At 34.2% G+C, this 20,859-nt stretch overlaps 11 protein-coding genes across 11 annotated transcripts, besides 6 other annotated features; 6 read left to right on the forward strand and 5 right to left on the reverse strand.

The window, feature by feature from the left end:
* Window positions 1-7,703: part of a mobile genetic element that runs on past the window's edge.
* Window positions 1-20,859: part of a mobile genetic element that runs on past both edges of the window.
* TVAGG3_0050690 (organellar and viral DNA polymerase type B) lies at window positions 1,032-2,342 on the forward strand (the record flags this gene model as incomplete). Its single annotated transcript, XM_001297389.1, has 1 exon — window positions 1,032-2,342. One exon carries the CDS (start codon window positions 1,032-1,034, stop codon window positions 2,340-2,342), a length of 1,311 nt encoding a protein of 436 aa, XP_001297390.1.
* On the reverse strand, window positions 3,014-3,577 carry TVAGG3_0050700 (uncharacterized protein; the record flags this gene model as incomplete). Its single annotated transcript, XM_001286284.1, has 1 exon — window positions 3,014-3,577. One exon carries the CDS (start codon window positions 3,575-3,577, stop codon window positions 3,014-3,016), a length of 564 nt encoding a protein of 187 aa, XP_001286285.1.
* Window positions 3,896-4,156, reverse strand: TVAGG3_0050710 (uncharacterized protein; the record flags this gene model as incomplete). The annotated part of the gene is made up of 1 exon (XM_051221020.1): window positions 3,896-4,156. One exon carries the CDS (start codon window positions 4,154-4,156, stop codon window positions 3,896-3,898), a length of 261 nt encoding a protein of 86 aa, XP_051106006.1.
* Window positions 4,202-4,639, forward strand: TVAGG3_0050720 (uncharacterized protein; the record flags this gene model as incomplete). The annotated part of the gene is made up of 1 exon (XM_051221021.1): window positions 4,202-4,639. One exon carries the CDS (start codon window positions 4,202-4,204, stop codon window positions 4,637-4,639), a length of 438 nt encoding a protein of 145 aa, XP_051106007.1.
* Window positions 6,980-7,703: a terminal%2Cinverted (terminal inverted repeat of Maverick-1A transposon ID:TVAGG3_0050680).
* Window positions 7,704-16,483: a mobile genetic element.
* TVAGG3_0050740 (organellar and viral DNA polymerase type B) lies at window positions 10,547-11,122 on the forward strand (the record flags this gene model as incomplete). The annotated part of the gene is made up of 1 exon (XM_051221022.1): window positions 10,547-11,122. One exon carries the CDS (start codon window positions 10,547-10,549, stop codon window positions 11,120-11,122), a length of 576 nt encoding a protein of 191 aa, XP_051106008.1.
* On the reverse strand, window positions 11,794-12,357 carry TVAGG3_0050750 (uncharacterized protein; the record flags this gene model as incomplete). Its single annotated transcript, XM_051221023.1, has 1 exon — window positions 11,794-12,357. The coding sequence occupies one exon, from the start codon at window positions 12,355-12,357 to the stop codon at window positions 11,794-11,796; it is 564 nt and encodes a 187-aa protein (XP_051106009.1).
* Window positions 12,676-12,936, reverse strand: TVAGG3_0050760 (uncharacterized protein; the record flags this gene model as incomplete). The annotated part of the gene is made up of 1 exon (XM_051221024.1): window positions 12,676-12,936. The coding sequence occupies one exon, from the start codon at window positions 12,934-12,936 to the stop codon at window positions 12,676-12,678; it is 261 nt and encodes an 86-aa protein (XP_051106010.1).
* Window positions 12,982-13,419, forward strand: TVAGG3_0050770 (uncharacterized protein; the record flags this gene model as incomplete). Its single annotated transcript, XM_051221025.1, has 1 exon — window positions 12,982-13,419. One exon carries the CDS (start codon window positions 12,982-12,984, stop codon window positions 13,417-13,419), a length of 438 nt encoding a protein of 145 aa, XP_051106011.1.
* Window positions 15,760-16,476: a terminal%2Cinverted (terminal inverted repeat of Maverick-1A transposon ID:TVAGG3_0050730).
* Window positions 16,477-20,859: part of a mobile genetic element that runs on past the window's edge.
* On the forward strand, window positions 18,025-19,049 carry TVAGG3_0050790 (organellar and viral DNA polymerase type B; the record flags this gene model as incomplete). The annotated part of the gene is made up of 1 exon (XM_051221026.1): window positions 18,025-19,049. A coding segment is annotated over one exon (1,025 nt), but the record flags the coding sequence as incomplete, so codon positions are not given.
* TVAGG3_0050800 (organellar and viral DNA polymerase type B) lies at window positions 19,402-19,896 on the forward strand (the record flags this gene model as incomplete). The annotated part of the gene is made up of 1 exon (XM_051221027.1): window positions 19,402-19,896. One exon carries the CDS (start codon window positions 19,402-19,404, stop codon window positions 19,894-19,896), a length of 495 nt encoding a protein of 164 aa, XP_051106013.1.
* On the reverse strand, window positions 19,948-20,517 carry TVAGG3_0050810 (HNH endonuclease family; the record flags this gene model as incomplete). Its single annotated transcript, XM_051221028.1, has 1 exon — window positions 19,948-20,517. One exon carries the CDS (start codon window positions 20,515-20,517, stop codon window positions 19,948-19,950), a length of 570 nt encoding a protein of 189 aa, XP_051106014.1.

The following is a 20,859-nucleotide window of genomic DNA, read 5'->3' on the forward strand; positions in this document are numbered from 1 at the left end:
GATGAAAATATATACAATGAGAGATGGTAAATACATTGTTCGCATGGATAGAACTACACCACTATGGGATGTTATGAAAACATTGTGGGAGTGCATAATTTCGAAACCTATTTCTTATGGAGAACTTTTCACATATACTACTGACTTATATAAACAGAACCTTGCACCATTTAAAGACTTGTCATATGCTCCAAAGTATTGTGTACAACTGAAGGAGAAAGTAGAGTCAAAAGAAGTAAAATAAAGCTAAATGTAAGTTCATTCCTGAGCACGTTTTCTTTGCTGACTTTGAGTGCAGTACCGATGGCTTTCATAAAGCTTTTAACATATGTTATGACAGTGAAGATGGTTCAGTGAGTGAAAGCATATGGGGTCAAAACTGTGCAACAGAATTTTTGGAGCGACTTCCTGACAAGAGTTTAATATATTTCCATAACCTCAGTTATGACATAAACTTCATCTTAAGACACATGACAGAAGTGAAAGGAACTCCCATCATTAAAGGTTCACGAACAATGCAAATAACTGGCTTATATAAAGGACGGGCAATTATTATAAAAGACTCTTACAGTGTTATAAATAAGAAGCCTAAACTATTTCCTGCTATGTTTAACTTACAAACAGGACCGAAAGAAGTATTTCCATACAACTACTACAGCAGTACTTTGTTAGCAAATGACAACAGAACTGGTGTCATTTCTGAAGCATGTAAGTTTATCCGGGATGCAGATACATTCATGAAAAACATAGATTCCATCAAAGGTTGCAGAATAGATGAGAACCACTTCGACTTAGAAAAGTATAGTACATTTTATTGCAAACAAGATGTAAGAATTTTAAGAGAAGGTTTTGTTAAGTTCCGCAATGACATATTGAAAGAATTTGATTTAAACGTTTATGACTACGTTAGTATTTGTTCAATTGCTAACAAATTATTTGAGAACAGAGTGTACTTCCCGAATGGAAATCTTTATGACCTCTCAAATAAACCAAGAGAGTTTATTTCGAGATGCATTCAAGGTGGAAGATGTATGTTGTCAGATAACATTAAACAAAAGAGTAAAGAGAAACTCATTGCTGATTTCGACGCTGTTTCATTATATCCATCAGCTATAGCAAGACTTTATACTTTAGAAGGTATTCCAAAGGTTATGAAGAAAGAAATGTTAAGCAAAGAGTATCTCATGAAACATTTATTTGATGACGACCAAAAGGAACCCATTGGTGAAAAGTTTATGTCTGGCTTCTTTGTTCTCATTAAGATAAAAGAGATTGGCATACATAGACACTTTCCTTTAATAGTTTGTGACCCTGAACTAAATCTAGAACTTAACGTTCCCAGAAGTTCAAATACTTGCTGTTTAATGTATGTTGACCATATAACATTACAAGACCTCATAAAATATCAAGGTGTCAAATGTGAAGTGTTGCAAGGATACTATTACGATGGAAACAGAGATATAAGAATAAGAGATGAAGTAAAGAAGTTGTTTGAGTTAAGGTTAAAGTATAAGAAAGAAGGAAATCCTTTGCAAGAAAATATAAAGCTCATTCTGAACAGTATTTATGGCAAAACTATTCTATCTCCTATTGAGTCAAAAATAACCATAGTAGATGACAAAGATGCTATAAGATATGCTATAAGAAACTACAACCATATAGTGAAGTTCGAAGGTTTGGATGGTTCGGATAAAACTATTTTCAAGCTAACGAAAAGCATTTGCAGATACTTTAACTTCTGTCCACTTGGTGTTAATATTCTGTCAATGTCGAAGAGAATAATGAACGAAGTATTCTGTACTGCAGAAGATATGGGACTTCAAATATTTTACCAGGACTGTGATAGCATGCATATTTTCAATGAAGACATACCAAAGCTTGCAGCAGAGTTTAAGAAGAGATACGGTAGAGAACTTATTGGTAAAACATTAGGTCAGTTCCATTCTGACTTCGCAGAAATAACACCTGGAAAACAAAGTTTAGCATACAAGTCAATATTTTGTGGAAAGAAGACTTACATAGACTTACTCACTAACGATTTAAATGAAGTTGCATTCCATGCACGTTGCAAAGGTGTCAAACAAGACGTCCTTGCTTTAACAGCAAATGAAATGTTTCCTGAAGCTATACAATGCTATTACAATGAAGATAAGAACATTCACATACCTGTTGGAACATATGACAAAGACTCTGAGTTCAGTTTAATGAAACTTTACAAAGCACTTTATGACGGTCAAGAGATTGGATTTGACTTATGTAAGTCTGCTACACTTGCATTTGAGGAAAAGTTTAACTTTTCTATTCAGACTAAGACTTCATTCATAAGAAAGCTTAAGTTCTGAGAACATGAATGAGAAAAATAATGAGGTCATTTATTTTTGTCAGCAGTGAGGTCATATAAGATTATATTGACGTTTGAATGCACTGTATGAAATTTTTGTAAGTTTTCCTTTTACAGTCCATGCATTTACATACAGAGTTCCACATTTATTGTTTTCCATTACATGAAGCTCTCTATAGCGAATTCCATTAAAGAAATAGAAGAGGTCTTGTTCTGGGTCATAGTATAAATCATCGAACTCATGTTTTCCATATGTTTTAACTTCAATGGAGTTTTCACCAATTTCATCTACATAGTTATAATTTATACCATTTGCTTTACATCTGTTTTTATTGTTTTGTTGTGATGTTACATATCTTAAATTTTCTATTCTATTGTCTGTTCGTATATGATTTATATGGTCTACTTGAGGTAAGTTGTCTGGGTTAAGTATGAATTGTTCTGCTATAAGTTTGTGCTTGAAGTATTTTTGACCGTTTAAACATAACCTATAATATCCATCGCTCATCCATTCACTCACAATTTTTCCTGTAGATTTTTTCCTAATATTGTGTGGATATTCTGTGTTAATTTCATAGTCGTTGTCAGCAACAAGTGTTTCCCAAACGTCTTCACCTTCCATGCCTTTCACTCAAATAAAAATTTTCAGAAAAAATAAAACTAGCTCAGATTTTATAATATTGCTATGGTAGAGTTTAAGAGTTGAGCTTCAATGTATAAACAATCTTTTCTATCTGGAGGCAAGAACACTGGTGCTTTATGGTCATGAGTTGAGTACATGTCTATCCAAAACTCACGATTGAAACCAGTTAGTTTGTAATATTTAGGATTTGGTAATGGTGAATTTCTTGTATGACCAATGAACTCATTTTCAACTCCTTTACTTAGGTTTGAATATAATATTGCTTGTTTTCTATCCCAAATACCTGGAAATCTAATTTCGGAAAAATCATTTTTCCTCGGAAGCATTGCATCATAATTGAAAACATTTTTGAAATCATCACTTGGTTCAGAGATTTGAAATCTTATACGTAATGGATTTTCTTTCTTTTTAGCTACTTCATTGAATGGTGAATATATAACAAACTGACAGTCATGAGTTCCATCTTCATTTTCATTAAATTCATAATGAAAGTCTATAAGTTGTGGCTGACTACCTTCTTCTTTCAGTTGTGCAAGAAACTCACGTAAAGGCTGTAAAGTTTGTACTTCAATGTTAAACTTTTTCTCGGACATTTCATTAAATGAAATCATACATTGTTGCAATGTTGTATCGTCTTTAAAGTATTTGTATATGTGAATGTTTTGGGCGCTTAAAGACTGTTCGTCATTTTCTATCTCGACTTGAAGTATAAAGTCAACCTTTCTGAAAGCACGTGTTATATACATAGATGTTATGCCAATGTACTTCTCTTCATTTATGTTCACAATCCAGTCTGTTGGAAACTTAAACGTTACTCTGTTCCCCTTTATTTTGACGTCAGGGTTTTCACTACTGAACGCAACAGATAAAGGTATTTGTCTATACATTTAGTTCCGATAAAAATAAACCATTTACTCTTTCTTTGCTTCAGCTTCTTTAGCTTTTGCTTCAGCTTCTTCTCTAGCTTTTTTCGCCAGTAGTCTTGGGTTCTTCTGTCTTCCAGCAGCTAATGCAGCAAGTTGTTTTTCACTAAGTTTTCTCTTTGGTCTCTCTGGCTTTTGTTCTTGTTTTTGTTCCTTCAGTTCGGATAAAATTTGCTCACGAATTTCTTTCTTCAATGCTTCAACATCTATGACCCCTTGGGTCTTGTCCGTGGGGCTTGTCTGAGTCATTTGACTGCAGATAAAAAACAAAATTAAAACTTTAACCGATGTAAAATGAGCTTGTCAAAATCAGAGCGAGAGTCTATTATATTAAATGACGCAAGAGGAATACAACATCCTTTCTATTATGTAAGTCAGAGTAAAGATGGTAAAATATATGTTAGGAAAAGAAAGGTTCCATTAGCGAATACAGAGAGCGACAACATTAAGGTGCATGGCACCGAGGGCGAAGCCCACGAAGCCCATATAAAACATTCTGTTCAAACTGAGCCACCAAAAGAACAAGAAGAAAAGAAGCCAGATGTACTTTCAATAACGAACCAAGAGCTTATTGCAAAGTTCGTGAATTTCATTGAAAAACAAACCGAGTCAAAGAACCCTGACCCACCAGTGAAAGAAGTTGAGACAAAAGAAAATGTACAGTTCATTGAAAATGTCAAGAAACAACTTCCACCACGAATGCCAAGAAGAAGAGTGAGAATAATGAAGTAAAGAGATATTTTTATCCGAATCAAAGACATGCAGAACGAACAGTTAAACGAATTTACTCCAGCAGAGCATATTCATCAGATTCGCTCATATTTCGATATCATAGACAATGCAGTTCAAATTGGTGACACTAATAGAAAATATTCTGACGCAAAGATTCCATCACAACCTGGAACTGCTAAAGATAACACATGGGTAACATTCAATCTCTCACCTCCTGGTGAAAATATGTTGGACCTTTACAATACATTCATTACATATAAAATGGAAGGTCAATTTATTGTAGATAAAGAAATTGGTTCAGGTTCCGATAAAACAAACCCACCAGGATTTTGGATTGGTTTCGATGACGCTTTCTATGCAGTTGCTGGATATCAAATCCTTGCAAATGGTCGTATCGTATATTCTCAAGACAACGCAAGAGAAGAAGCATATATAACTTCAAACTCACAAACTGCCGAACAAATAAAGAAAGTAGATGTTTTCTCAAAGACTCGACATGAAGATGTATGGAGTCATTCGGGAACATACAGAACAGGACAAATTGTTAGTGGTCCAATTACAGCAGGAAAATCATTTGATTTTAAGCTTCGTTTAAGAATTCCTGTTAGAAGATTCCTTCCATTAGAAGCTATTCGATTTATTCCAGCTTTTGCAGGAAACATTCAGCTTAAAGTAAAGTTCAGTAGCGACGCCTTACAATGCACATCTATATCTGTAAATGATATCATTGCTTTCAATCCAACTCTTAAAGTTGCATTTGCTTCAGATTCAAATCCACCGACAAATAAATTTGTTCCATGGAATGAACCATTCACTATGATAACGAAGGCAGTAGAAGCTAGTGGAACAGTTACTATTACAACTGTAACCAAGCAACTATTTCGAACAAAGATGGATTTTAATGAATGTTTTATTCATCCAAAGTCATTCTCTTTAGACCCTAACATTTATACAGAACTTGTAGAACATTATACAAACGAGGCTTTATGTTTTCCTGTTAAAGTTATGGATTGGATTCCTATGGACGGTTCATTCTCAAAGAATACAGATAGTTCAAGTGCAACATTTACAGCAGCTTATACGCCTATTAATGTTAAAAGTATTTGGGCACTATTTAGAAAGAAAGACAACTATTATGTTAATTTTGAGAACCCTAAGTTTAAATATCTTCAGCTTTCCATGGGAGCTTATGGAAATATGCCTGCAGAACCTGAAAAATCATATGGACCTGTATTTTATGAAATGGTTGCGAACGCTTGCAATACAAACAATGATATGATAGGATTTAATGAAGATGTTATGAGGTCATTGGTGGATGATGGTAGTGTGGAACATAAATGGGATAGCTATGACAACACACATTTCTTATGTGGTTTTCCAACAGAAGTGGACTTTTGCTTCCAGCAAGGTCAAACTTCAACAGCTCCAATAACATACAAATTGTCTGTTAAAGGACCTATTGAACTAGCAACTGAAAATGTACCAAAGCCACTTATTGGATTTATGAGGGATTGTTGCTTTGCCATTCAGGTGCGTGCTAATGGCATCCCAATAATAAGATTAGATGACTATAACTTAGCCGCGGACGACAGTGAGGAATAAAGGATGAACGTTTATTTTTAAAGCTTATAAATGAGTTCTTCATCAAGCTCTCGTGAACCTTCACCATCTATGAAACAAACTTTACCAAACGATTATGGAGCACCTATTGAATATTTCTTACGAGCTGCACAATGGCAAAGAGCAGTCTCACCAAGGTTAGGTGTTCCACCAGCTCCTGTCAAAAATAGCATTTGGTCAAGTCCTTATATAAGATATGGTCTCCCACTAGGTTTGATAGCTACAGCAGGAGCAGTTATGATGTTGAAAAGAAATAAAGCAAATGTTGTAAATAATACTGAAGTAGCTGAAGTTAAACAAACTCCAACACCTTCACAAGCAAAACCTTCAATGACTCCTGAACCTATGGAAGTACAAACTCCTGTTCAAAAGTCAACTCCTAAACCGACTCCAACATTTAAACTAGAACCTACTCCTCAAATAAATCGTAAAACTCCTGCGTTTCCTTACTGAAAAAATAACGTTATTTTTATTTAATATTAAAATTTTTATTTGATTGAAATGACGACTAAAGTCACTGAAGCAATGAAACAAAAGTTTTTGGTAGAATACATTAAATCAGGAACTATTCCAGAAGGTTTTTACATTCATACTATGAAGGATGGTAGAGTTCAGTTTAGAAAGATAAAGCAACCATTAGATAAAGAAGGAATTTTGAGAAAGATTAAACTTCATGAGGACAACATTGCTAAACTTAGGAAGAAGTTAGAAGAGTTGGAGAAAGGAAGAGAGTTATAAAGCAATGAATTCAAGTGGGTGAAAAAAGAGGTGAAAAAAGAGGTGAGATCTCACCACTTCACCTAAATTTATTTTTGTGCTATGTTTTCATACGTGTGAAGGTAGTGATATCATTTATTTTTAAGTTTATTTTTAAGTTTATTTTTATGTAAATGACGAAAACTATTGAGATAACAAACTACAACCGTCATGAGTTCAAGAATTTGTTCTTCGTTCCTCGTGAAAATACATTCTATCAGATACGAGGGAGAAAGGGTAAAGTTAGTTTGAGCGTTTATGACAACAAACATAATGGGAGATATATAAAAGCAATAGATACAAACGGTAAGCGTGTTTCATTAGCTTTGTCAAAACTTACTAACATTTATTTTGACAGTGACTTTGACTCTGACGATTGGAGCGACAGCAGCGATACTGAAGAATATGAACTATTGTGTGAAGCACAGCAATGGGAAGCGCTGCAATACTTTTGTAAATGAGAACATTAGTGGGAACGTTAGTGAGAACGTTTATTTTTTCATTAGTGAAGTCGTTAGTGAAAACATTAGTGAGGTGAAGTGGGTGGCGGTTTTGTAAATATTTAAGGTTAAGTTAGTGTTGTCGTTTGTGTTGTAAAATATACGTCAGCGGTTTTGTAAAGTGTCAAACCGTTATCTTGGGTAAGGTGGAACGCAGTGCCGCCGTACCCAAGATAACCATACTAACTTAAAATTAGTTCGCAAAGCTAACGATGTCCTTCGTTCCATTGACGACAAACCAAAAGAAGGTGAGAGATGGTTAAAGAAAGATGAAGAGAATAGGAAGAGAAATGTGAAGTCAGGCAATAGACTCATTGACTTTAATATCGAAGCTTTAGATGAACCAAACAGAGACTACTTACACAAACATTTCGGTAAGGTTTTCATGAGACTCTTAGAGAAAATTAAAATAAACTCACAACAGAGATGGATGGTATGTTATAAACTTGGTGGAAAGTATGAATGTTCTACGTTAAACCTCAATAATATTGGAACATTACTACATCAGCTCTTGAAGGAGAACTTTATATCAGAGATAGAAGCAAATGCTGCAGGTATTGTTGAAATGCACTATGACTTCTTCTTGACAAACATAAAGAATCTTACTGAAATAAAGATGTATGATTTAACAGAATATGAAGGCTTAACGATGTCAGATGTTAAGAAAGGAAAGCCACAGAAGCGACCATATAGAGATGAAAGCACACTGACAAATGACCAGAAAGCCATTTTGGAAGCTCTTAAGCAAACAGGAAACCCAGCACTTATAGAAAGCTTTTGGAAAGATAATGGTGAAAAGAAGTTTTATAAGAAGAGAAGCGGTCAGTTCTGGAAGTATCTTTGCACATTACCTATAAATCTTGAACGCTACCAAATCTTCAATGAACTGAACAAAAGAACTGCAACACTTATGACAGAGGACAATTGTTTCGTTTATGCTTGCATTCAGGCTGGAGTAAATGAAGAAACTATTGACCACATGAGAGAAGTCATTCGTGTTAGAGACTTTCCTCAAAGTAAAGTACAAGAAATTTCTGACGCAACAGGTATAGCATTTAATGTTACCATTGGTTATTTCAATGACTCAAGACATAATGAAATAAAGAGATACATACCAAAAGAATGTAAAACTGTTCGAACTATTGACTTACTTCTTGTTGAAGACCACTACATGCTAAATGAAAGACTTCCAATGACAACATATTTCATTCGCAACTATATAGAAATCTTGAAGGAGTGTGGTGGAATGAACATTGAAAAACAGATGAAAATATATACAATGAGAGATGGTAAATACATTGTTCGCATGGATAGAACTACACCACTATGGGATGTTATGAAAACATTGTGGGAGTGCATATATTTCGAACCTATTTCTTATGGAGAACTTTTCACATATACTACTGACTTATATAAACAGAACCTTGCACCATTTAAAGACTTGTCATATGCTCCAAAGTATTGTGTACAACTGAAGGAGAAAGTAGAGTCAAAAGAAGTAAATAAAGCTAAATGTAAGTTCATTCCTGAGCACGTTTTCTTTGCTGACTTTGAGTGCAGTACCGATGGCTTTCATAAAGCTTTTAACATATGTTATGACAGTGAAGATGGTTCAGTGAGTGAAAGCATATGGGGTCAAAACTGTGCAACAGAATTTTTGGAGCGACTTCCTGACAAGAGTTTAATATATTTCCATAACCTCAGTTATGACATAAACTTCATCTTAAGACACATGACAGAAGTGAAAGGAACTCCCATCATTAAAGGTTCACGAACAATGCAAATAACTGGCTTATATAAAGGACGGGCAATTATTATAAAAGACTCTTACAGTGTTATAAATAAGAAGCCTAAACTATTTCCTGCTATGTTTAACTTACAAACAGGACCGAAAGAAGTATTTCCATACAACTACTACAGCAGTACTTTGTTAGCAAATGACAACAGAACTGGTGTCATTTCTGAAGCATGTAAGTTTATCCGGGATGCAGATACATTCATGAAAAACATAGATTCCATCAAAGGTTGCAGAATAGATGAGAACCACTTCGACTTAGAAAAGTATAGTACATTTTATTGCAAACAAGATGTAAGAATTTTAAGAGAAGGTTTTGTTAAGTTCCGCAATGACATATTTGATTTAGAATTATGTTTAAACGTTTATGACTACGTTAGTATTTGTTCAATTGCTAACAAATTATTTGAGAACAGAGTGTACTTCCCGAATGGAAATCTTTATGACCTCTCAAATAAACCAAGAGAGTTTATTTCGAGATGCATTCAAGGTGGAAGATGTATGTTGTCAGATAACATTAAACAAAAGAGTAAAGAGAAACTCATTGCTGATTTCGACGCTGTTTCATTATATCCATCAGCTATAGCAAGACTTTATACTTTAGAAGGTATTCCAAAGGTTATGAAGAAAGAAATGTTAAGCAAAGAGTATCTCATGAAACATTTATTTGATGACGACCAAAAGGAACCCATTGGTGAAAAGTTTATGTCTGGCTTCTTTGTTCTCATTAAGATAAAAGAGATTGGCATACATAGACACTTTCCTTTAATAGTTTGTGACCCTGAACTAAATCTAGAACTTAACGTTCCCAGAAGTTCAAATACTTGCTGTTTAATGTATGTTGACCATATAACATTACAAGACCTCATAAAATATCAAGGTGTCAAATGTGAAGTGTTGCAAGGATACTATTACGATGGAAACAGAGATATAAGAATAAGAGATGAAGTAAAGAAGTTGTTTGAGTTAAGGTTAAAGTATAAGAAAGAAGGAAATCCTTTGCAAGAAAATATAAAGCTCATTCTGAACAGTATTTATGGCAAAACTATTCTATCTCCTATTGAGTCAAAAATAACCATAGTAGATGACAAAGATGCTATAAGATATGCTATAAGAAACTACAACCATATAGTGAAGTTCGAAGGTTTGGATGGTTCGGATAAAACTATTTTCAAGCTAACGAAAAGCATTTGCAGATACTTTAACTTCTGTCCACTTGGTGTTAATATTCTGTCAATGTCGAAGAGAATAATGAACGAAGTATTCTGTACTGCAGAAGATATGGGACTTCAAATATTTTACCAGGACTGTGATAGCATGCATATTTTCAATGAAGACATACCAAAGCTTGCAGCAGAGTTTAAGAAGAGATACGGTAGAGAACTTATTGGTAAAACATTAGGTCAGTTCCATTCTGACTTCGCAGAAATAACACCTGGAAAACAAAGTTTAGCATACAAGTCAATATTTTGTGGAAAGAAGACTTACATAGACTTACTCACTAACGATTTAAATGAAGTTGCATTCCATGCACGTTGCAAAGGTGTCAAACAAGACGTCCTTGCTTTAACAGCAAATGAAATGTTTCCTGAAGCTATACAATGCTATTACAATGAAGATAAGAACATTCACATACCTGTTGGAACATATGACAAAGACTCTGAGTTCAGTTTAATGAAACTTTACAAAGCACTTTATGACGGTCAAGAGATTGGATTTGACTTATGTAAGTCTGCTACACTTGCATTTGAGGAAAAGTTTAACTTTTCTATTCAGACTAAGACTTCATTCATAAGAAAGCTTAAGTTCTGAGAACATGAATGAGAAAAATAATGAGGTCATTTATTTTTGTCAGCAGTGAGGTCATATAAGATTATATTGACGTTTGAATGCACTGTATGAAATTTTTGTAAGTTTTCCTTTTACAGTCCATGCATTTACATACAGAGTTCCACATTTATTGTTTTCCATTACATGAAGCTCTCTATAGCGAATTCCATTAAAGAAATAGAAGAGGTCTTGTTCTGGGTCATAGTATAAATCATCGAACTCATGTTTTCCATATGTTTTAACTTCAATGGAGTTTTCACCAATTTCATCTACATAGTTATAATTTATACCATTTGCTTTACATCTGTTTTTATTGTTTTGTTGTGATGTTACATATCTTAAATTTTCTATTCTATTGTCTGTTCGTATATGATTTATATGGTCTACTTGAGGTAAGTTGTCTGGGTTAAGTATGAATTGTTCTGCTATAAGTTTGTGCTTGAAGTATTTTTGACCGTTTAAACATAACCTATAATATCCATCGCTCATCCATTCACTCACAATTTTTCCTGTAGATTTTTTCCTAATATTGTGTGGATATTCTGTGTTAATTTCATAGTCGTTGTCAGCAACAAGTGTTTCCCAAACGTCTTCACCTTCCATGCCTTTCACTCAAATAAAAATTTTCAGAAAAAATAAAACTAGCTCAGATTTTATAATATTGCTATGGTAGAGTTTAAGAGTTGAGCTTCAATGTATAAACAATCTTTTCTATCTGGAGGCAAGAACACTGGTGCTTTATGGTCATGAGTTGAGTACATGTCTATCCAAAACTCACGATTGAAACCAGTTAGTTTGTAATATTTAGGATTTGGTAATGGTGAATTTCTTGTATGACCAATGAACTCATTTTCAACTCCTTTACTTAGGTTTGAATATAATATTGCTTGTTTTCTATCCCAAATACCTGGAAATCTAATTTCGGAAAAATCATTTTTCCTCGGAAGCATTGCATCATAATTGAAAACATTTTTGAAATCATCACTTGGTTCAGAGATTTGAAATCTTATACGTAATGGATTTTCTTTCTTTTTAGCTACTTCATTGAATGGTGAATATATAACAAACTGACAGTCATGAGTTCCATCTTCATTTTCATTAAATTCATAATGAAAGTCTATAAGTTGTGGCTGACTACCTTCTTCTTTCAGTTGTGCAAGAAACTCACGTAAAGGCTGTAAAGTTTGTACTTCAATGTTAAACTTTTTCTCGGACATTTCATTAAATGAAATCATACATTGTTGCAATGTTGTATCGTCTTTAAAGTATTTGTATATGTGAATGTTTTGGGCGCTTAAAGACTGTTCGTCATTTTCTATCTCGACTTGAAGTATAAAGTCAACCTTTCTGAAAGCACGTGTTATATACATAGATGTTATGCCAATGTACTTCTCTTCATTTATGTTCACAATCCAGTCTGTTGGAAACTTAAACGTTACTCTGTTCCCCTTTATTTTGACGTCAGGGTTTTCACTACTGAACGCAACAGATAAAGGTATTTGTCTATACATTTAGTTCCGATAAAAATAAACCATTTACTCTTTCTTTGCTTCAGCTTCTTTAGCTTTTGCTTCAGCTTCTTCTCTAGCTTTTTTCGCCAGTAGTCTTGGGTTCTTCTGTCTTCCAGCAGCTAATGCAGCAAGTTGTTTTTCACTAAGTTTTCTCTTTGGTCTCTCTGGCTTTTGTTCTTGTTTTTGTTCCTTCAGTTCGGATAAAATTTGCTCACGAATTTCTTTCTTCAATGCTTCAACATCTATGACCCCTTGGGTCTTGTCCGTGGGGCTTGTCTGAGTCATTTGACTGCAGATAAAAAACAAAATTAAAACTTTAACCGATGTAAAATGAGCTTGTCAAAATCAGAGCGAGAGTCTATTATATTAAATGACGCAAGAGGAATACAACATCCTTTCTATTATGTAAGTCAGAGTAAAGATGGTAAAATATATGTTAGGAAAAGAAAGGTTCCATTAGCGAATACAGAGAGCGACAACATTAAGGTGCATGGCACCGAGGGCGAAGCCCACGAAGCCCATATAAAACATTCTGTTCAAACTGAGCCACCAAAAGAACAAGAAGAAAAGAAGCCAGATGTACTTTCAATAACGAACCAAGAGCTTATTGCAAAGTTCGTGAATTTCATTGAAAAACAAACCGAGTCAAAGAACCCTGACCCACCAGTGAAAGAAGTTGAGACAAAAGAAAATGTACAGTTCATTGAAAATGTCAAGAAACAACTTCCACCACGAATGCCAAGAAGAAGAGTGAGAATAATGAAGTAAAGAGATATTTTTATCCGAATCAAAGACATGCAGAACGAACAGTTAAACGAATTTACTCCAGCAGAGCATATTCATCAGATTCGCTCATATTTCGATATCATAGACAATGCAGTTCAAATTGGTGACACTAATAGAAAATATTCTGACGCAAAGATTCCATCACAACCTGGAACTGCTAAAGATAACACATGGGTAACATTCAATCTCTCACCTCCTGGTGAAAATATGTTGGACCTTTACAATACATTCATTACATATAAAATGGAAGGTCAATTTATTGTAGATAAAGAAATTGGTTCAGGTTCCGATAAAACAAACCCACCAGGATTTTGGATTGGTTTCGATGACGCTTTCTATGCAGTTGCTGGATATCAAATCCTTGCAAATGGTCGTATCGTATATTCTCAAGACAACGCAAGAGAAGAAGCATATATAACTTCAAACTCACAAACTGCCGAACAAATAAAGAAAGTAGATGTTTTCTCAAAGACTCGACATGAAGATGTATGGAGTCATTCGGGAACATACAGAACAGGACAAATTGTTAGTGGTCCAATTACAGCAGGAAAATCATTTGATTTTAAGCTTCGTTTAAGAATTCCTGTTAGAAGATTCCTTCCATTAGAAGCTATTCGATTTATTCCAGCTTTTGCAGGAAACATTCAGCTTAAAGTAAAGTTCAGTAGCGACGCCTTACAATGCACATCTATATCTGTAAATGATATCATTGCTTTCAATCCAACTCTTAAAGTTGCATTTGCTTCAGATTCAAATCCACCGACAAATAAATTTGTTCCATGGAATGAACCATTCACTATGATAACGAAGGCAGTAGAAGCTAGTGGAACAGTTACTATTACAACTGTAACCAAGCAACTATTTCGAACAAAGATGGATTTTAATGAATGTTTTATTCATCCAAAGTCATTCTCTTTAGACCCTAACATTTATACAGAACTTGTAGAACATTATACAAACGAGGCTTTATGTTTTCCTGTTAAAGTTATGGATTGGATTCCTATGGACGGTTCATTCTCAAAGAATACAGATAGTTCAAGTGCAACATTTACAGCAGCTTATACGCCTATTAATGTTAAAAGTATTTGGGCACTATTTAGAAAGAAAGACAACTATTATGTTAATTTTGAGAACCCTAAGTTTAAATATCTTCAGCTTTCCATGGGAGCTTATGGAAATATGCCTGCAGAACCTGAAAAATCATATGGACCTGTATTTTATGAAATGGTTGCGAACGCTTGCAATACAAACAATGATATGATAGGATTTAATGAAGATGTTATGAGGTCATTGGTGGATGATGGTAGTGTGGAACATAAATGGGATAGCTATGACAACACACATTTCTTATGTGGTTTTCCAACAGAAGTGGACTTTTGCTTCCAGCAAGGTCAAACTTCAACAGCTCCAATAACATACAAATTGTCTGTTAAAGGACCTATTGAACTAGCAACTGAAAATGTACCAAAGCCACTTATTGGATTTATGAGGGATTGTTGCTTTGCCATTCAGGTGCGTGCTAATGGCATCCCAATAATAAGATTAGATGACTATAACTTAGCCGCGGACGACAGTGAGGAATAAAGGATGAACGTTTATTTTTAAAGCTTATAAATGAGTTCTTCATCAAGCTCTCGTGAACCTTCACCATCTATGAAACAAACTTTACCAAACGATTATGGAGCACCTATTGAATATTTCTTACGAGCTGCACAATGGCAAAGAGCAGTCTCACCAAGGTTAGGTGTTCCACCAGCTCCTGTCAAAAATAGCATTTGGTCAAGTCCTTATATAAGATATGGTCTCCCACTAGGTTTGATAGCTACAGCAGGAGCAGTTATGATGTTGAAAAGAAATAAAGCAAATGTTGTAAATAATACTGAAGTAGCTGAAGTTAAACAAACTCCAACACCTTCACAAGCAAAACCTTCAATGACTCCTGAACCTATGGAAGTACAAACTCCTGTTCAAAAGTCAACTCCTAAACCGACTCCAACATTTAAACTAGAACCTACTCCTCAAATAAATCGTAAAACTCCTGCGTTTCCTTACTGAAAAAATAACGTTATTTTTATTTAATATTAAAATTTTTATTTGATTGAAATGACGACTAAAGTCACTGAAGCAATGAAACAAAAGTTTTTGGTAGAATACATTAAATCAGGAACTATTCCAGAAGGTTTTTACATTCATACTATGAAGGATGGTAGAGTTCAGTTTAGAAAGATAAAGCAACCATTAGATAAAGAAGGAATTTTGAGAAAGATTAAACTTCATGAGGACAACATTGCTAAACTTAGGAAGAAGTTAGAAGAGTTGGAGAAAGGAAGAGAGTTATAAAGCAATGAATTCAAGTGGGTGAAAAAAGAGGTGAAAAAAGAGGTGAGATCTCACCACTTCACCTAAATTTATTTTTGTGCTATGTTTTCATACGTGTGAAGGTAGTGATATCATTTATTTTTAAGTTTATTTTTAAGTTTATTTTTATGTAAATGACGAAAACTATTGAGATAACAAACTACAACCGTCATGAGTTCAAGAATTTGTTCTTCGTTCCTCGTGAAAATACATTCTATCAGATACGAGGGAGAAAGGGTAAAGTTAGTTTGAGCGTTTATGACAACAAACATAATGGGAGATATATAAAAGCAATAGATACAAACGGTAAGCGTGTTTCATTAGCTTTGTCAAAACTTACTAACATTTATTTTGACAGTGACTTTGACTCTGACGATTGGAGCGACAGCAGCGATACTGAAGAATATGAACTATTGTGTGAAGCACAGCAATGGGAAGCGCTGCAATACTTTTGTAAATGAGAACATTAGTGGGAACGTTAGTGAGAACGTTTATTTTTTCATTAGTGAAGTCGTTAGTGAAAACATTAGTGAGGTGAAGTGGGTGGCGGTTTTGTAAATATTTAAGGTTAAGTTAGTGTTGTCGTTTGTGTTGTAAAATATACGTCAGCGGTTTTGTAAAGTGTCAAACCGTTATCTTGGGTAAGGTGGAACGCAGTGCCGCCGTACCCAAGATAACCATACTAACTTAAAATTAGTTCGCAAAGCTAACGATGTCCTTCGTTCCATTGACGACAAACCAAAAGAAGGTGAGAGATGGTTAAAGAAAGATGAAGAGAATAGGAAGAGAAATGTGAAGTCAGGCAATAGACTCATTGACTTTAATATCGAAGCTTTAGATGAACCAAACAGAGACTACTTACACAAACATTTCGGTAAGGTTTTCATGAGACTCTTAGAGAAAATTAAAATAAACTCACAACAGAGATGGATGGTATGTTATAAACTTGGTGGAAAGTATGAATGTTCTACGTTAAACCTCAATAATATTGGAACATTACTACATCAGCTCTTGAAGGAGAACTTTATATCAGAGATAGAAGCAAATGCTGCAGGTATTGTTGAAATGCACTATGACTTCTTCTTGACAAACATAAAGAATCTTACTGAAATAAAGATGTATGATTTAACAGAATATGAAGGCTTAACGATGTCAGATGTTAAGAAAGGAAAGCCACAGAAGCGACCATATAGAGATGAAAGCACACTGACAAATGACCAGAAAGCCATTTTGGAAGCTCTTAAGCAAACAGGAAACCCAGCACTTATAGAAAGCTTTTGGAAAGATAATGGTGAAAAGAAGTTTTATAAGAAGAGAAGCGGTCAGTTCTGGAAGTATCTTTGCACATTACCTATAAATCTTGAACGCTACCAAATCTTCAATGAACTGAACAAAAGAACTGCAACACTTATGACAGAGGACAATTGTTTCGTTTATGCTTGCATTCAGGCTGGAGTAAATGAAGAAACTATTGACCACATGAGAGAAGTCATTCGTGTTAGAGACTTTCCTCAAAGTAAAGTACAAGAAATTTCTGACGCAACAGGTATAGCATTTAATGTTACCATTGGTTATTTCAATGACTCAAGACATAATGAAATAAAGAGATACATACCAAAAGAATGTAAAACTGTTCGAACTATTGACTTACTTCTTGTTGAAGACCACTACATGCTAAATGAAAGACTTCCAATGACAACATATTTCATTCGCAACTATATAGAAATCTTGAAGGAGTGTGGTGGAATGAACATTGAAAAACAGATGAAAATATATACAATGAGAGATGGTAAATTTGTTCGCATGGATAGAACTACACCACTATGGGATGTTATGAAAACATTGTGGGAGTGCATATATTTCGAACCTATTTCTTATGGAGAACTTTTCACATATACTACTGACTTATATAAACAGAACCTTGCACCATTTAAAGACTTGTCATATGCTCCAAAGTATTGTGTACAACTGAAGGAGAAAGTAGAGTCAAAAGAAGTAAATAAAGCTAAATGTAAGTTCATTCCTGAGCACGTTTTCTTTGCTGACTTTGAGTGCAGTACCGATGGCTTTCATAAAGCTTTTAACATATGTTATGACAGTGAAGATGGTTCAGTGAGTGAAAGCATATGGGGTCAAAACTGTGCAACAGAATTTTTGGAGCGACTTCCTGACAAGAGTTTAATATATTTCCATAACCTCAGTTATGACATAAACTTCATCTTAAGACACATGACAGAAGTGAAAGGAACTCCCATCATTAAAGGTTCACGAACAATGCAAATAACTGGCTTATATAAAGGACGGGCAATTATTATAAAAGACTCTTACAGTGTTATAAATAAGAAGCCTAAACTATTTCCTGCTATGTTTAACTTACAAACAGGACCGAAAGAAGTATTTCCATACAACTACTACAGCAGTACTTTGTTAGCAAATGACAACAGAACTGGTGTCATTTCTGAAGCATGTAAGTTTATCCGGGATGCAGATACATTCATGAAAAACATAGATTCCATCAAAGGTTGCAGAATAGATGAGAACCACTTCGACTTAGAAAAGTATAGTACATTTTATTGCAAACAAGATGTAAGAATTTTAAGAGAAGGTTTTGTTAAGTTCCGCAATGACATATTGAAAGAATTTGATTTAAACGTTTATGACTACGTTAGTATTTGTTCAATTGCTAACAAATTATTTGAGAACAGAGTGTACTTCCCGAATGGAAATCTTTATGACCTCTCAAATAAACCAAGAGAGTTTATTTCGAGATGCATTCAAGGTGGAAGATGTATGTTGTCAGATAACATTAAACAAAAGAGTAAAGAGAAACTCATTGCTGATTTCGACGCTGTTTCATTATATCCATCAGCTATAGCAAGACTTTATACTTTAGAAGGTATTCCAAAGGTTATGAAGAAAGAAATGTTAAGCAAAGAGTATCTCATGAAACATTTATTTGATGACGACCAAAAGGAACCCATTGGTGAAAAGTTTATGTCTGGCTTCTTTGTTCTCATTAAGATAAAAGAGATTGGCATACATAGACACTTTCCTTTAATAGTTTGTGACCCTGAACTAAATCTAGAACTTAACGTTCCCAGAAGTTCAAATACTTGCTGTTTAATGTATGTTGACCATATAACATTACAAGACCTCATAAAATATCAAGGTGTCAAATGTGAAGTGTTGCAAGGATACTATTACGATGGAAACAGAGATATAAGAATAAGAGATGAAGTAAAGAAGTTGTTTGAGTTAAGGTTAAAGTATAAGAAAGAAGGAAATCCTTTGCAAGAAAATATAAAGCTCATTCTGAACAGTATTTATGGCAAAACTATTCTATCTCCTATTGAGTCAAAAATAACCATAGTAGATGACAAAGATGCTATAAGATATGCTATAAGAAACTACAACCATATAGTGAAGTTCGAAGGTTTGGATGGTTCGGATAAAACTATTTTCAAGCTAACGAAAAGCATTTGCAGATACTTTAACTTCTGTCCACTTGGTGTTAATATTCTGTCAATGTCGAAGAGAATAATGAACGAAGTATTCTGTACTGCAGAAGATATGGGACTTCAAATATTTTACCAGGACTGTGATAGCATGCATATTTTCAATGAAGACATACCAAAGCTTGCAGCAGAGTTTAAGAAGAGATACGGTAGAGAACTTATTGGTAAAACATTAGGTCAGTTCCATTCTGACTTCGCAGAAATAACACCTGGAAAACAAAGTTTAGCATACAAGTCAATATTTTGTGGAAAGAAGACTTACATAGACTTACTCACTAACGATTTAAATGAAGTTGCATTCCATGCACGTTGCAAAGGTGTCAAACAAGACGTCCTTGCTTTAACAGCAAATGAAATGTTTCCTGAAGCTATACAATGCTATTACAATGAAGATAAGAACATTCACATACCTGTTGGAACATATGACAAAGACTCTGAGTTCAGTTTAATGAAACTTTACAAAGCACTTTATGACGGTCAAGAGATTGGATTTGACTTATGTAAGTCTGCTACACTTGCATTTGAGGAAAAGTTTAACTTTTCTATTCAGACTAAGACTTCATTCATAAGAAAGCTTAAGTTCTGAGAACATGAATGAGAAAAATAATGAGGTCATTTATTTTTGTCAGCAGTGAGGTCATATAAGATTATATTGACGTTTGAATGCACTGTATGAAATTTTTGTAAGTTTTCCTTTTACAGTCCATGCATTTACATACAGAGTTCCACATTTATTGTTTTCCATTACATGAAGCTCTCTATAGCGAATTCCATTAAAGAAATAGAAGAGGTCTTGTTCTGGGTCATAGTATAAATCATCGAACTCATGTTTTCCATATGTTTTAACTTCAATGGAGTTTTCACCAATTTCATCTACATAGTTATAATTTATACCATTTGCTTTACATCTGTTTTTATTGTTTTGTTGTGATGTTACATATCTTAAATTTTCTATTCTATTGTCTGTTCGTATATGATTTATATGGTCTACTTGAGGTAAGTTGTCTGGGTTAAGTATGAATTGTTCTGCTATAAGTTTGTGCTTGAAGTATTTTTGACCGTTTAAACATAACCTATAATATCCATCGCTCATCCATTCACTCACAATTTTTCCTGTAGATTTTTTCCTAATATTGTGTGGATATTCTGTGTTAATTTCATAGTCGTTGTCAGCAACAAGTGTTTCCCAAACGTCTTCACCTTCCATGCCTTTCACTCAAATAAAAATTTTCAGAAAAAATAAAACTAGCTCAGATTTTATAATATTGCTATGGTAGAGTTTAAGAGTTGAGCTTCAATGTATAAACAATCTTTTCTATCTGGAGGCAAGAACACTGGTGCTTTATGGTCATGAGTTGAGTACATGTCTATCCAAAACTCACGATTGAAACCAGTTAGTTTGTAATATTTAGGATTTGGTAATGGTGAATTTCTTGTATGACCAATGAACTCATTTTCAACTCCTTTACTTAGGTTTGAATATAATATTGCTTGTTTTCTATCCCAAATACCTGGAAATCTAATTTCGGAAAAATCATTTTTCCTCGGA

The sequence above is a fragment of the Trichomonas vaginalis genome, chromosome IV, assembly GCF_026262505.1.
Source record: "Trichomonas vaginalis G3 chromosome IV, whole genome shotgun sequence".
NCBI lineage: Eukaryota > Parabasalia > Trichomonadida > Trichomonadidae > Trichomonas > Trichomonas vaginalis.